This window comes from Hemitrygon akajei, chromosome 15 (assembly GCF_048418815.1).
Source record: "Hemitrygon akajei chromosome 15, sHemAka1.3, whole genome shotgun sequence".
Lineage (NCBI taxonomy): Eukaryota > Metazoa > Chordata > Chondrichthyes > Myliobatiformes > Dasyatidae > Hemitrygon > Hemitrygon akajei.
In genome coordinates, this window is record NC_133138.1 from 38,952,265 (window position 1) to 38,968,894 (window position 16,630).

Below are 16,630 nucleotides of genomic sequence, written 5' to 3' on the forward strand. Positions count from 1 at the left end.
GTGATGATATGCATATATTCTCATAATAACTTTTCCTTTGAACATTGAAATTTGAAAATACTCTTACTGATATTTCACCATGAAGAATTGACAATTGGATGAGTTACCACCAATTACTGAATATTAATGGATTGCACAACTCTGCCATGGATGGCCCCAAGCCCAGCTGAAAAAGGAAAAGCCTTGGCATGGGGATAGCAACCCCATCCCATAAAAACCTAGTTCTATAGAAGCTCCAAAGACCTCATCCCTGGGAGAGTAAGGACCTTCAATACCTGGGGACAACTTGAAGGACTGATTCTGTATTTGGGTCTCTGTTGAGCTGCTACAGGCGGTCTATGCCCCTTAATGGGCGATGAGCTTAAGTAGAAGAAAAATAATACTTACACAGCATTCCAAAGAAGTGCAGAGAAGGAAATGCATTTAGAAATATATAATCACTTATTCAACTGTAATTTCTGGTACTCGTTGATTGCTTTGCATTGCACATTATAATGCTTTCCCCACAAGTTCATTAATAAAGAAGGATATAAAAATATAAGGACTTGAAGTCAACATTCGCAGCACTTACCTCAGTGGCTAGAATTGTGTTGTTCCTATCTTTTGCCTTCCATTTTGAAAAACAACTATTCGCAGCGGCGGGTGGGTACCTTATTCGGTTTGCACTTGAGGGTGGAAGAATCTTGGAATCGTTTTGAACTGAATCCTGACCTGGTCGAAGTGTATAGCAGTAGGTTTGAGCGAGGGAACCCGATCCACGCACTTCAATAACATTTTTTATTAAACTAGAGTCTGGTACTGTTTGGAAATTGAGATTAGAATTTCGGTATATAGTATCTGTGTCATTGTGTTCAACACACCAACACCAATCCTCGTCATCATTTGAACTGCGGCAGACTGTAAAAACAAGTGCAATCAAGGCAAGCATTAGTGTTAATGTAATGGCACCTAATGATATTATTATATAAAGGGCTGCACTAGAGGGATACTCGGGGATTCTAGGCATAAATGTAACAGCGTGAATAGCGTCCTCAACACTGTCTACTATTGAAAGTGTGATGGTAGTGGTAGTTGATAATGGTGGATGTCCACTGTCTTTCACCAATATAACCATCACTTGTGTTGCGAGATCTCGATCCTCAATTTGGCGAGTCGTCCTCACTTCTCCTGAGTTAGTCCTCATGGCAAAGAGACTTTGATCTGTAGCTCGGACAAGCTCATAAAACAGGCGTCCATTTTGTCCAGAATCCGCGTCAACAGCTATGACCTTGACCACCAAATAATCCCGATCTGCGATTCGCGGAATGGTTACTTCCGAACCATTTCTTGTTAACGGGAAAACGATTACAGGAGCGTTGTCATTTTGGTCCAGAATGACTACGTTCACCGTGTGGTTGGAGTTTAGTGGAGGTAATCCGGCATCCTGTGCTTGGACATGGATCTGAAAATTTTTGAGTTGTTCATAATCAAATGAGCGCTGTGAAAAGATGATCCCATTCTCCGAATTAATGGAGACGTATGAAGTGATAGGCAAGCCTTGAATCTGGCTATCCAGAATAGAATAGGAAATATGCGAATTTGGACCCAGGTCGGGGTCAAAAGCAGAGACTGAGCAGATGGAAGCCCCAAAAGCGTTGTTCTCCATTACGTATGCCGTGTGAAAATTATCTGCAAAACGTGGGGGGTTGTCGTTTACGTCGGTAACTTGTACCTGGATAGTTTTGTTGGTGTATAAAGGAGGCAACCCGGAGTCTCGACAGGAGATCCCAATTTGGTATTCAGATGTGATTTCCCTGTCAAGAGCATGTTTGATAATGACCGTGTAGGAATTTATAAATGTCGATTTGAGTTCAAACGGTAGGTTGGAATGTATCACGCAACTAATTAGCCCATTGTCTCCAGAATCTTGGTCGGTAACACTAATTAGAGCCAACACGGTTCCAACATGTACATCCTCAGGGACAGAATTAGATACTGACATCAAAGTCATTTCAGGAGCATTGTCGTTGACATCACTGACGTCAATGAAGACAGTGCAGTGCACAGGAAGTGCAAATGGACCCTTATCCTTGGCTTCCACTAGAAGTTCATAAGTTTTGGCTTCTTCAAAGTCTATAGTCCCCTTTACTGTAATTTCCCCCGTCTGGGTGTCAATACGAAACAGCTTACGGACCTTGCTTGGTGAAAGGTCACTGAGAGAGTACATTATCTGCGCATTTGTGCTCTCGTCCAGATCGGTGGCATTTAATTTGATAACTGTTGTGCCTATTGGTACATTCTCCATTAAACTGATTTTATAGAACGACTGGCCAAACACCGGAGAGTTGTCATTGACATCGAGGACAGTAACGATAACTTGGGCTGTGCCAGTTCGTTCAGGTGTACCTCCATCCACAGCAGTCAGAAGTAAATGATGAATGGGCTGCTGTTCTCTGTCCAGATACTTCTCCAACATTAAGTGCACAAACCTGCTATCATCCCCGCTGTTCTGCACTTCCAATGCAAAATATTCATTTGGGTTGAGATAATAGAATCGAACAGAATTAATGTCCAGGTCTGGATCGTGGGCACTCTGAAGAAGGAATCTAGTTCTTGGCGGCGCTGACTCGAGGACTTCCAAGCGGATCTCGGCATTCGGAAAACTGGGAGAATTGTCATTTACGTCTAAAATCTCTACTTCAATCCTATAGAGTTCCAATGGGTTTTCTACAACAACCTCCAAATTCATAAAACACGTCGGACTCTGTACGCACGCGAGCTCCCTATCTATCACTTCATTCACAAATAAAACGCCATTCTCTAAATTAACCTCGAAATACCTTTTCTTTACTGCAGACATAATGCGGAGTCTGCGACTAGACAGCTCTCTAAGGTCCAGTCCCAGATCTTGAGCAATGTTCCCAACGAAGGCACCATGCATCAATTCTTCATAAATAGCGTAGCGGATTTGACCATAAACGATATTCCAGATATAAAGCAGAAGAACTACAAACAATGCTTGCATTATCTGTCCGAAATCGTCCCTGCATTCGCAGTGATGTAAAAATAATTTACACTTCAAAAAAACAGTTACTATCGTCTAGAATATACCAGGCAAAAAGATGACCAATATTCAATTTACACAAAACAATCAGAGGACCAGAAACGACAGTTCCGATGTACAATTACAAACAGTAAGAGTCTGTTTTCCTCTCTGTTTCTGCATTATGCGTAGTATTGGGGGAGGGGGTTTGATAACTAGCAGCATTTTAGCGCCTCATTGGTAGACAGCGACACAGAGAGTCTTTGCCAATAATTACACTGACGCTTATTAGAGCTTATGCAAAGTGTGAAAGTTACGCATATGCTTGAGCTTGCAGTGGGCAACAAAAGTAGGTAACTTACTGATTGTTCCAATGGTTCCAACTCAACAGTTGGAACAGGAAAATGTAGTCAAACGTTATTCATTACATATGCATAAATATAAGTATATCTCAAGGAAATGTTAGATGTTAATGAATAAATGAGGTATTATACATTTCTTCCTGTGCTGGAACAGAACATCCCACGTATTCTCACTTAGACTTTAAATAAGCACATTCTTCCAATATGAACACAAGATTGCATTTATAATAACTCCAACGCACAAAAGAGAAATAAAACGCAGCTTCACAAAGGAATTCATCTTCATAATTCAGTTTGTTCATAATAGGCATTTAATCATCATTTGTTAGGTACACGCCGTATTTAAAATGGATATGACCTGGTTTGGATGAGGCGGCATCTTTAGTCGTTAAAGAAGTGGCAGAATTGTGCAGATAATGACAGCCACCTTCTGAACCTGCTCATTTAATGCAAGAGTATTGGTAAATTGCAAGATAATTTTTTTTGAGGCATTGTAAGTGCTGTTACTTCGATGTACCAGTGTTGTTGTTGTTGTTGTTGTTGTTATTATTATTATTATTATTATTATTATTATTATTATTATTATTATTAATAATATTTGAAAAGGTAAATGGCAAGTATCCAAAAACAGGGAAATGATAACTTTCGCAAGCACAGGCTTGGAGTTTAAACGTCTCTGATGAAGAAGGTTTTAAAAAAAGATAATCTCGGAATGAAGTTGCCAGCGGGAATCGAAGGAAAAGATTCACAAGGCTTCAAAGTGCCCCTTCCCCTTTCTCTTCCCACTACTCAAATCAAGAACGAATAAATGACATGGAAAAAAAATCACTTGTCTCAGTTGAGACACCAACTGAGCCTTTGCTTTTTTGTGTTTAAACCATAAAGTTCAATTTTGGTCGCAGGAAGCATAGTAATGAAAAAGGGACAGTATTCTAAACCTGGAGCCTTCAAAGAAACGTAGACTTAAAGATGCCGATTTTAAGACCAGCAGCAAAATATTTCAGACAATAGGCAAAAAGTTCAACATCTCAAATATATTAAACTGTGGGAAAATGCGAAAAAGGACCATGGGGCAATGGGAGGATGTGCGGAGCAAATCCATATTATGTACACCTGTGTGCAAGGTAAAGGTGCATACATAGAAGGAGTAACATCAATGATGATATTCCTCGCAGTTATAGAAGTGCATTCAGTATTCAACGAGCCTCCTATTCATTAATATCCGAGAGTCCGATTAGGCGTGCAATGGCGTTTTCTTAAAAAACACACATGAAGTATATGTTTCATTTGCGCACCTCATGGAGAATAGGCTGAGGTTGTCAGATTTTAAACACAACTGTTTTTCTTCGCACAATTGTTTAAAAATAACTAATATATATAAGGATTGACTTTTTTTTTGTTAGCACCGTTGGAGGAAGCTGTTTGTTTTCTTCATTATTGAAGTATGACAGGTCCTCAAGTTTATCACTTTGCTGGTGTCTGCGTAAAGTTTATGTCCAAATCTGAAAACACTTGGTAATAGGCAGTGCTGTATCATAGCCAATGGAGTTTTTTTTAATTCTTCTTTAGTAAACCTGGAAATGGTAAACGAGCGTACAAACCAAAAATACATTACTTTGGTTAAAGACTGGGAAACCACCGTTTGGGAAATCAAACTCAAGTCTGTTAAGAGTAGATTATTTCGGCTGGATTCTGCTGCAACTTTATAAACTGATGAAAGAGGAAAGCACAAAAGGTTATAATCGTTCAAGGCGTTGAAGTCATGTTTCACAGGAATTTGTGAAACGCACGACACCTTTTGGGTCGAAAATTTATTTTTTCTTTTTGATATCATTATAATTATGTCATTTTGGAACTTTTGAACGACACTATTCTGATGCATCGTGCATCCAGATTACTCAGTTCCTTACACAAGGAGTAGAGCCGGGTGTAACGTAGATACGCGAAATCAGGAGAAGCATAGTGTTTACAGAATGCGAGAAATACAGACAATGGTTGCAATTATTGTCCATATCGTACTGGTTTTGAAAGATGGAGGCTGAACGGACCCTCCACGATGGAGGGCTTGAGGCATATTATGGGCAGGGTCTGTAAGAGCAGATTTCATTTCCTATGAATCTATACAAAACACAAGTATGACAATCTAATAGCTTCATAGTAACGGATGCTTTTTTACTAATATTTCGAATTGATTTTTGATTTTGACTTGTCAATCCTGCCGTTGCACTGATGAGGATTGAACTAATGTATTTGCATATACGGTCCATAGTTTCAGTTACTAAACCGTAATGTCCACACTCAACACCAGTGGAGTTTTTACTGGTACTTAATGTGATTATTGCTGGCCTCTAAGTTAACAAAATCCCATCCCACTATACCTTGCATTCCATCATAACTCTGTAATGACTAAGCAGGTGCCAACAAATTGGCTTCCAGTCTGCCTGAGTGGAATTTTCACTTTCTTTCTGTGACCATTTGGTTTCCTCCTGAATTCCAGCGACTCACTGGTAGGTTAGATTGCACATGAATATTGCCCTGATGAAAAGTATTGGGCCAAAACATTGGCAGTTCATTCCCCTGTACAAATGCATAGATGCTGCCTGACCTACTGAGTTCCTTCAGCAATTTCTGTGTGTCATTCTGAATTTGCACTGTTTTATGCTTGTAAATTGCTCTTAATGTTGAAGGGGAGCAGAAGAAAGGTGGGATGGTTTTGGAACGTTTGAAACAACAGGAGAACAAAACAATGGCAATGGTCTTACATCAGATATAGTTTCAATGGGCCAAGTAACCTCCATCAATATTGTTAATAATTTGATAACTAATTACTTACATTAGCATTTGAAGTGTCATCCACTGATTTAGTCCACTAGAAGTCCAAACTGTTATTCACACTTTTACATCCAGACTAACTTCGCAGAAATGTTTACAAAAACTTACTGCAAACTATTCCAAGACTGCTGGTATAGTCCCTTTAACAACTGTAGCCATACTATTTGTATCTAACATGGTGCTGCTCAACACAATCAAACAAGCAAGCAAAAATGAAAAAAATGAAAGAATGAAAGATGTGAAGGGAGGAAGAAAGGTGGGAAGAATGGGTGAAAAGGAAGAGGAACTTGTATTTATATAATCATTTGCCGTACCTCATTACTACAATAGGCAAGTATAAAATTGTGACAGTTGTAGTATTGCTCAATACGTGCAAGGCAGGGTTCCAGGAATACAAATTACATTCTTATCTTCAGATAAAAATAAAATCATACCACCAATTAAATGTCCGATCTACATTTGGACTTCAACCAACACAGCGGCAAGTGTGCTGCCATCCAGTCACAGTTTAATTAATCACCCCCTCCCCATCTTCATAAGCAAAGGCCTTCTATCACTCCTAACTTATTCTGCAATATCAATATAGGTGCAGCCAATCACATATAAAAAATATCCTGGATAAACATTCTTTTCTAGTAATATCACAAGAACTCTAACTAAAGTAAGATGGCTGAATAATTAATTGAAAATAAATACAATTCAGCTCAAGCTGTTTGCATGAGGATGTGATATGGATCTCAGACACAGAGCAATCAGCTATCAGTTTGATTGTTTAGGGTGGCTTTCAGATATGTTTTAAACTCTCTCAACTTTTTAAAATGCAGTCAAATGAACACAGATGCAAGGACAAATGTTTAACAGCAATATTACACAGAGAAGAACATACACATGAGATTTAATCAAAGAATAATCTTTTAAAAGGAAGGGTTAAAACATGCTTAATCAAGAAAAAATCACCACAAGGAACACACATTCCAGCTAACCCAACAGATGTGACCTGGATTTGATGATTCTAATTCGATACAAAAGACCATTAAATACATATGTAAGATAAAAATCCTCATACATGGCCAAATTTCTCAAGTTAGTAGAATACCTGCTTACGTGAAAGCGACTTGGTTCACTTCATATAATCATATGATATTCATTTAATGAAAACTACTGATGACTTTGGTGGAATAAATAGATACATATTTAATTTGATGGACCGAGGGCAGTGTTATCCAGAAAACAAAGCATGTGAGCATGATACAACCTGACACGTTGCTAACTTTTTTTTACTGCTGCCAAATAACTACAATAAAATATGATGTTATAATTGCACACTGTATTTGGAGGTTGATCTTGCTGCTAAAATATATAGATTTGAACATTCTCTGTGTCATATACTCACATGCATGTTTGCATTAGAGCTGGCAATTTCTGCTCCCTATCAGTAATATTAATGAATATTTTTATATTTATCTTTCAGGAGACTCTGCTTCATCTGTTTTACATTTCCAGACTTATTCTTATGTTTTGAGGTCTCAGCAACAGTTTCAACCATCATTTCACATATGTGAAATTTCACTTGATATCCTGTTGCCCGCTTCTACCTCTAAACGTGTTTGATAAACTACTAACCAGAGAACTCTTTAAAAAAAACATTGGAATCATATGGGAACTTTTGCTTTACATCTATCTCCACTGCACTCTCTCTTCAATTTAGGATTACCTTTCTTTTTGTTCCCCCCCCCCTTAACTCTGCTGAAGGGTCTAAAAGATACCTAATATCAAAGTTAAAAGTGCAAAGGAATAAAATAAATAAATGAACAAAGTATCACCCTGAGATTCACTTTCTTGCAACCATTCACAGTAAAACTAAGAAATATAATAAAATCAATGAAAAAGTACACACAAGCAAAGACTAGCAAAGAACATCCTGCTATTGTCTGAAGCAGATCGTTAGATACATGATGACCAGTCTTATGCCTGAATTGCTGACTATTTCTCTTTCTATAGATGCTGCTTATCATGCTGAGATTTTCAAGCTTTATATTAGTTAACGAGTGTACCTGTTATATCATAGGAATAACTGATTCCAGTCCTTTTAGCATATCTGGGAAAGGTCTGGAATGATATTCATTTTTTTAAGTGATCCACTTTCTTTGCATTTAATTGTTGACTGTGTCTTAGGTTGCCTATGCACTGATCTGTAGAACACTTTAAACCAAACATACTTGATTAGTCAGCAGTACTTGCTTTATGTTGGCTTATGTTCTAACATGTGGCTGTAAAATAAAAGATCCACTAGAATCACTGCTCATTAAGTACCCGTCTGTGCAAACTTAACTTGAATTGACAGTGTGCACTCAGGGAGAATTTCGAGACATAATGAGCTACATGATCAGCCATTTACTTTCGGTCATTTTCTGCTGAAGTACATTCTTTGGAATGCCCCGACAAGCTATAATGAAAGGTAAATATGTGAGTGTAATTTCCCTCCTTATCAGAACAGATGAGCCTTTGAAGCAGTTTATAGTTAATAAAATTGGAGCTGGTAAATATGCTCACTCAAAAAGACACGTAAAGACACGCCATATTATTATAAAGCCACATACAACCAACCAACCAAACAAATAAATAAACCATAGAAATGTCCTTCTAATTTTCATGACAAGATCAACGTTCGTATGGACAAGCATGGCAGTACTACACCAGATCTGAGTACTGTATACCTAAATTTGGAGAGCAATAGGTCACTCATTCATTCCACATTTTCCTGCCATTCAATAAGATTACAGTTGCTTTGATCCCAACATCAACTTTGTACACTCATTTTGTCCTGATAATCCTTTACTCTCATCATCAAGAATGTACCTATGTAAAGTAATGGAGTCATCCAGCACGGAAATGGGCCCACAGTCCCAACTGTCTATGTGGATAAGAATTCCCATCTAAGCTAGGCTGATTTGTCTGCATTTGGTTCATGTCCTTCTAAACCTTTCCTATCCATGTACCTGTCCAAATGCATTTACACTTTCTTTATACACCTGCCACAACTAGTTCCTCTGGCAGTTCATTTGACGTACTGGTTTAAAACGTGCCGCTTGGTATTCTATTAAATTTCTTTCCTCTCTGCTTCAGCCTATCAATATCCCTCAGTTCATGATTCTCCAACCCGAGAGAAAAACAGACTGCATTGTCACTCTATCCATGCACCTCATGCCCCGGTGACTAGTAGTGCTCCTCAAGGGTCAGTATTGGGACCCCTGTTATTCACAGTGTTTGTGAATGATTTAGATAATGGAATGAGTTGTTCTGTGGCAAAGTTTGCGGATGATATGAAGATGGGTTGGGGGGGCAGTGCAGGTAGTCCTGAGGAAGCAATGCGATTGCAGCAGGACTTAGACAGATTGGAAGAATGGGCAAAAAAGTGGCAGATGGAATCCTGTGCTGGAAAATGTATGATAATGCATTTTGGTAAAAGGAACAATAGTCCGGACTATTATATAAATGGGGAGAATGTTCAAACATCAAAGGCCCAGAGGGACTTCGAAGTCCTCATGCAAGACTCCTCGATGGTTAATTTACTGGTTGAGTCTGCGGTAAAGAAGGCAAATACAATGTTGGCATTTATTTCAAGAGGAATGGAATATAAAAGCAAGGACATAATGCTGACCCTTTATAAGGCACTAGTCACGCCACACTTAGAGTATTGTCAACAGTTTTGGGCACGCTATCTCTGAAAGAATAGAAATATAGAAACATGGAAATATAGAAAATAGGTGCAGGAGTAGGCCATTTGGCCCTTTGAGCCTACACCGCCATTCAGTATGATCATGGCTGATCATCCAACTCATAACCCTGTACCTGCTTTCTCTCCATACCCCCGATCCCTTTAGCCACAAGGGCCATATCTAACTTCCTCTTAAATATAGCCAATGAACTGGCCTCAACTGCTTCCTGTTGCAGAGAATTCCACAGATTCACCACTCTCTGTGTGAAGAAATTTTTCCTCATCTCGGTCCTAAAAGGCTTCCCCTTTATCCTTAAACTGTGACTCCTCGTTCTGGACTCCCCCAACATTGGAAACAATCTTCCTACATCTAGCCTGTCCAATCCCTTTAGAATTTTATATGTTTCAATATGATCCCCCCTCAATCTTCTAAATTCTAGTGAGTATAAGCCTAGTCAATCCAGTCTTTCTTCATATGGAAGTCCGGCCATCCCAGGAATCAATCTGGTGAACCTTCTTTGTACTCCCTCTATGGCAAGATTGTCTTTCCTCAGATTAGGGGACCAAAACTGCACACAATACTCTAGGTGCAGTCTCACCAAGGCCTTGTACAATTGCAGTAGAACCTCCCTGCTCCTGTATCAAATCCTTTTGCTATGAATGCCAACATACCATTTGCCTTTTTCACCGCCTGCTGTATCTGCATGCCCACCTTCAATGACTGGGGTACAATGACACCCAGGTCTTGTTGCAACTCCCCTTTTCCTAATCGGCCACCGTTCAGATAATAATCTGTTTTCCTGTTCTTGCAAACAAAGTGGATAACCTCACATTTATCCACATTAAATTGCATCTGCCATGAATTTGCCCACTTACCTAACCAATCCAAGTCACCCTGCATCCTCTTAGCATCCTCCTCATAGCTAACACCGCCGCCCAGCTTCGTGCCATCCGCAAACTTGGAGAAGCTGCATTTAATTCCCTCATCTAAATCATTAATATATATTGTAAACAACTGGGGTCCCAGCACTGAGCCTTGCGGTACCCCACTAGTCACTGCCTGCCATTCTGAAAAGCTCCCGTTTACTCCCACTCTTTGCTTCCTGTCTGCCAACCAATTCTCTATCCACATCAATACCATACTCCCAATACCGTGTGCTTTAAGTTTGCACACTAATCTCCTGTGTGGGACCTTGTCAAAAGCCTTTTGAAAGTCTAAATATACCACATCCACTGGCTCTCCCCTATCCACTCTACTAGTTACATCTTCAAAAAATTCTATAAGATTCGTCAGACATGATTTTCCTTTCACAAATCCATGCTGACTTTGTCCGATGATTTCACCTCTTTCCAAACGTGCTGTTATCACATCTTTGATAACCGACTCTAGCATTTTCCTCAGCACCAATGTCAGACTCACCGGTCTATAATTCCCCCGTTTTTCTCTCCCTCCTTTTTTAAAAAGTGGGGTTACATCAGCCACTCTACAATCCTCAGGAACTAATCCAGAATCTAAGGTGTTTTGAAAAATTATCACTCATGCATCCGCTATTTCTTGGGCTACTTCCTTAAGCACTCTGGGATGCAGACCATCTGGCCCTGGGGATTTATCTGCCTTTAATCCCTTCAATTTACCTAACACCACTTCCCTACTAACATGTATTTCCCTCAGTTCCTCCATCTCACTGGACCCTCAGTCCCTTACTATTTCCAGAAGATTTTTTATGTCCTCCTTAGTGAAGACAGAACCAAAGTAGTTATTCAATTGGTCTGCCATGTCTTTGTTCCCTATGATCAATTCACCTGTTTCTGACTGTAAGGGACCTACATTTGTCTTGACCAATCTTTTTCTTTTCACATATCTATAAAAGCTTTTACAGTCAGTTTTTATGTTCCCTGCCAGCTTTCTCTCATAATCTTTTTTCCCTTTCCTAATTAAGCCCTTTGTCCTCCTCTGCTGGTCTCTGAATTTCTTCCAGTCCTCAGGTGTGCTGCTTTTTTTTGCTAATTTATGTTTCTTCTTTGGACTTGATACTATCCCTAATTTCCCTTGTCCGCCATGGGTGCACTACCTTCCCTGGTTTATTCTTTTGCCAAACTGGGATGAACAATTGTTGTAGTTCATCCATGCGATCTTTAAATGCTTGCCATTGCATATCCACCGTCAACCCTTTAAGTATCATTTGCCAGTCTATCTTAGCTAATTCACATTTCATACTTTCAAAGTTACCCTTCTTTAAGTTCAGAACCTTTGTTTCTGAATTAACTACGTCACTCTCCATCTTAATGAAGAATTCCACCATATTATGGTCACTCTTACCCAAGGGGCCTCGCACGACAAGATTGCTAACTAACGCTTCCTCATTGCTCAATACCCAATCTAGAATGGCCTGCTCTCTAGTTGGTTCCTCGACATGTTGGTTCAGAAAACCATCCCGCATACATTCCATGAAATCCTGTTCCTCAGCACCCTTACCAATTTGGTTCACCCAATCTATATGTAGATTGAAGTCACCCATTATAACTACGGTTCCTTTATTGCACGCATTTCTAATTTCCTGTTTAATTCCATCCCTAACCTCACTACTACTGTTAGGTGGCCTGTACACAACTCCCACCAGTGTTTTCTGCCCCTTAGTGTTATGCAGCTCTACCCATATCGATTCCACAACCTCCAGGCTAATGTCCTTCCTTTCTATTGTGTTACTCTCCTCTCTAACCAGCAATGCTACCCCACCTCCTTTTCTTTCCTGTCTATCCCTCCTGAATATTGAATATCCCTGGATGTTGAGCTCCCATCCTTGGTCACCCTGGAGCCATGTCTCTGTGATCCCAACTATATCATATTCATTAATAACTATCTGCACATTCAATTCATCCACCTTGTTACGAATGCTCCTCGCATTGACACACAAAGCCCTCAGGCTTGTTTTTACAACACTCTTAGCCCTTATACAATTATGTCGAAAAGTGGCCCTTTTTGATTTTTGCCCTGGATTTGCCTGCCTGCCACTTTTACTTTTCACCTTACTACTTTTTGCTTCTACCCTCATTTTACACCCCTCTGTCTCTCTGCACTTGTTCCCAACCCCCTGCCACATTAGTTTAAATCCCCCTGAACAGCAGTAGCAAACGCTCCCCCTAGGACATTGGTTCCAGTCCAGCCCAGGTGCAGACCGTCCTGTTTATACCGGTCCCACTTCCCCCAGAACTGGTTCCAATGCCCCAGAAATTTGAATCCCTCCCCCTTGCACCATTTTTCAAGCCACGTATTCATCTGAAATATCCTCCTATTTCTACTCTGACTATCATGTGGCACCGGTAGTAATTCAGAGATTATTACCTTTGTGGTCCTACTGTTTAGTTTATCTCCTAACTCCCTAAATTCACCTTGTAGGACCTGATCCCATTTTTTACCTATATCGTTGGTACCTACGTGCACCACGACCACTGGCTGTTCACGCTCCCATTCCAGAATGTCCTGCAGTCGCTCAGAGACATCCTTGACCCTTGCACCAGGGAGGCAACATACCATCCTGGAGTCTCGTTTGCGGCCGCAGAAATGCCTATCTATTCCCCTTACAATCGAATCCCCTATCACTATAGCTCTCCCACTCCTTTTCCTTCCCTCCTGTGCCGCAGAGCCACCCATGGTGCAATGAACTCAGCTGCTGCTGCCTTCCCCTGATGAGACATCTCCTCCAACAGTATCCAAAACAGTATATCTGTTTAGGAGGGAGATGACCTCAGGGGACTCCTGCACTACCTGCCTACTGCTATGCTGTCTAGTGGCCACCCCTTCCCTTTCTATCTGTGTAGCCTTTACCTGCGGTGTGGCCAACTCACTAAACGTGCTGTTCACGACTTTCTCAGCATCGCGGATGCTCCACTATGAATCCAATCACAGCTCCAGATGCTCAATGCGGTCTGCCAGAAGCTGCAGCTGGACACACTTCCTGCACACATGTGATGTCATTGGAGAGAGTCAAGAGGGGATTCAGAAGGATGGTTCCAGAAATGAAGGGGTTAACATATAGGGCAGCTTTGGGCCTGTACTACCTGCAATTTAAAGGAATGTGGGGTGATCTCATTGCAACCCACTGAATGTGGAAAGGATTAGATCAGGCGGACATTGAGAGGATGTATCCTATGATGTGGGTATCCAGAACTAGAGGGCACAGCCTCAAAGTTGAAGGGTGACCTTTTAGAGGTAAGGAGGAATTTTTTTTTTAGCCTGAGCGTAGTAAGTCTGTGGAATGCTCTCCGAGAGACTGCAGGGGAGATCAAATCGGTGGGTATATGTTAGGTGAAATTTGATCATTTCCTGATTGGCCAGGAGATCAAAGGATATGGTGAGATGGTGGGTGTATAGGGTTGAGTAGGATCTGGGATCAGCCATGATGGAATGGTGGAGCAGACTTGATGGGCTGAATGACCTAATTATGCTCCTATGTCTTATTGTCTTATGGCCTCATGATATGATACACCTCATTAAGCTGACACATTCTCCTATGGTCCAATGTTTAAATTCCCATTCTGCTCAACCTCTCTCTATAACTCCTCTCCTCGAAATCCAGGAAGATCCAATTAAATTTCCTCTGACAATTGGCAGATTAATAGTATCTTTCTTACTGCAGACTGACCAGAACTGAAAGCAATATTCCGAATGAAACTTTACCAAAGTCTTGAACAAGTACAATGTAGCATCTCCACTTCAATGCATGATACATTGACTGTTGTGGTTCAGGGCCCCAAAAGTAGTCTTCAGCACACTTTCTACCTGTGGTGCAACTTTCAAAGAACTATGTACTTTTGTTCTTAGGTCCCTTTGTTCTACAGCACACCAATTAACTTTTACAATGACCGTCCTGCCACATTTATTTTACCTAAAATAAAACACTTCTCATTTATCCAAATCAAGCTCCATTTAACAATCTTCGGCTCAATAACCCAGCTGCTTAAGATACCTCTTAAAACATTGATAACCATCTGCACTGTCTACAACATCAACAATATTGGTGTAATCTGCAAAATTATTAACCACAGTTTGTGCATTTTCATTGAATTGATTGATATAGATGACAAATAGTAATGGCCCAGAACGAACACTGGGGAACACCACTAGTCACGGACCTATAGCTTTCCTTCTACCATTACCTTTACAATTCAACCGCCAGGACTTAAGAACTTTTTAAAAGCTATTATTAATGCTTTTTGAGATAGTGATTTAGATGCATATCATATTTTTTACTGAGTTAAGTATTGTATGTAATTAGTTTTGCTACAACAAGTGTATGGGACATAGGAAAAAAAAGTTGAATTTCCCCATGGGGATGAATAAAGTATCTATCTATCTATCTATTATCCTCTGCATCTTACCAGCAAGGCAATTGTGTATTCAGTTAGCTAGCTCTTTTTGGATTCGGTGGAATCTAAAATTCTTTGTCAGCCTATCACGTGGAATATTATCAAATTATATATAAAACATAATATAGTCTAATAACCTATATCACTGCAGGTGAGGAAGTGATTAATCGAGGCTCGCAAGGCTGGTGGTGGCATCTGTTAGTCTCACGAGATCATGGATCTGTGCCTGGAAGGTTTCCAGGGCGCAGACCTGGGCAGGGTTGTACGGAAGACCGGCAATTGTCCATGCAGCAAGTCTCTCCTCTCCATGCCACCGATGTTGTCCAAGGTAAGGGCAGGGGCCGATACAACTTGGCACTGGTGTCATTGCCGGAGTTGCCAGAACATGGTTTAGGCAATGTCGGACTGCCTCAGGGACTCCAGCTCTGGATTTGCCCTCTGGCTTTACCCCTGAAGCCTTTCCCATGAATGGGTATGGTCGTAAGGCAGCGGAGGTTTGAAATCAGAGTTTTCCCTCTCTTAGATGGACTGCCTTCCCAGGCTGACAAGCTCCAACTACCCGAAGCACTGGTTTGAAGGAGCCAAGATTCACCTTCACCCCTTCTCCTGTCAGTAGAAACAGTTCTGCTGGGCTTAGAGGCTAACCCACACGAGAAGGCAAAGCTATATCTCACCAATTATATATTGTGCTTACAGAAATTTAAGAAAGGCTCATTTGGAATCCAAGTGTAGTCGAGTTACAAGTGATGAGGAGATGACCAGGAGTTGGTTACATATTGTGTCAAAGTCAGAATGATTTGCTACATTGATACTGTCCTGAGATTTAAAAAAAAAGACAATATTCAGGTTGAGGAAAGAGTCTTTGATCACTTCTCAGTTAATCCCCATCACTGAATGAAGACAATTTTTCCTTCGTATTTATTTATAAGACAATCACCTTATCCCAGAAATTTATCTAGTTAGTCTACATTGTATTGACTACAAAAAAACATAAATTTATTTCAGAACAGAGACAAAAACTTTACACAGTGTCGTCAAAGGGTCAGAGCACAGAAAGCACACTGTAAGGCCCATCTCCTCCATACCCACGAAGATGTTTGTCCTAGCTAGCCCACTTGCCTGCATTTGGGCTATACCCTCCGTCTAAGTGTCTTTTTGGCTTTGGACCCATCTCTGCAGCTTTTTCCACAGGTCGTTGCACCAAGCTCTGTGTGAGAAAACTTCTATTCTGATGTCTATTCAATGTTTTGTATATCATCTCCAATCTCTGTCCTGCAGTTTTGGACTTTGATAGCCCAAGAAAAAAAGACAACCATGATCAGACTATAT

General features: G+C 40.5%; 1 protein-coding gene across 1 annotated transcript in view; it reads right to left on the reverse strand.

Moving 5' to 3' along the window:
- Positions 1-16,630, reverse strand: part of LOC140739553 (protocadherin Fat 4-like) — a 290,758-nt gene that overhangs the window by 219,686 nt on the left and 54,442 nt on the right. The window contains exon 8 of the mRNA XM_073067948.1: positions 572-3,079. Coding sequence (XP_072924049.1) covers positions 572-3,079 — 2,508 coding nt within the window. The remainder of the gene's footprint in view (positions 1-571; positions 3,080-16,630) is intronic.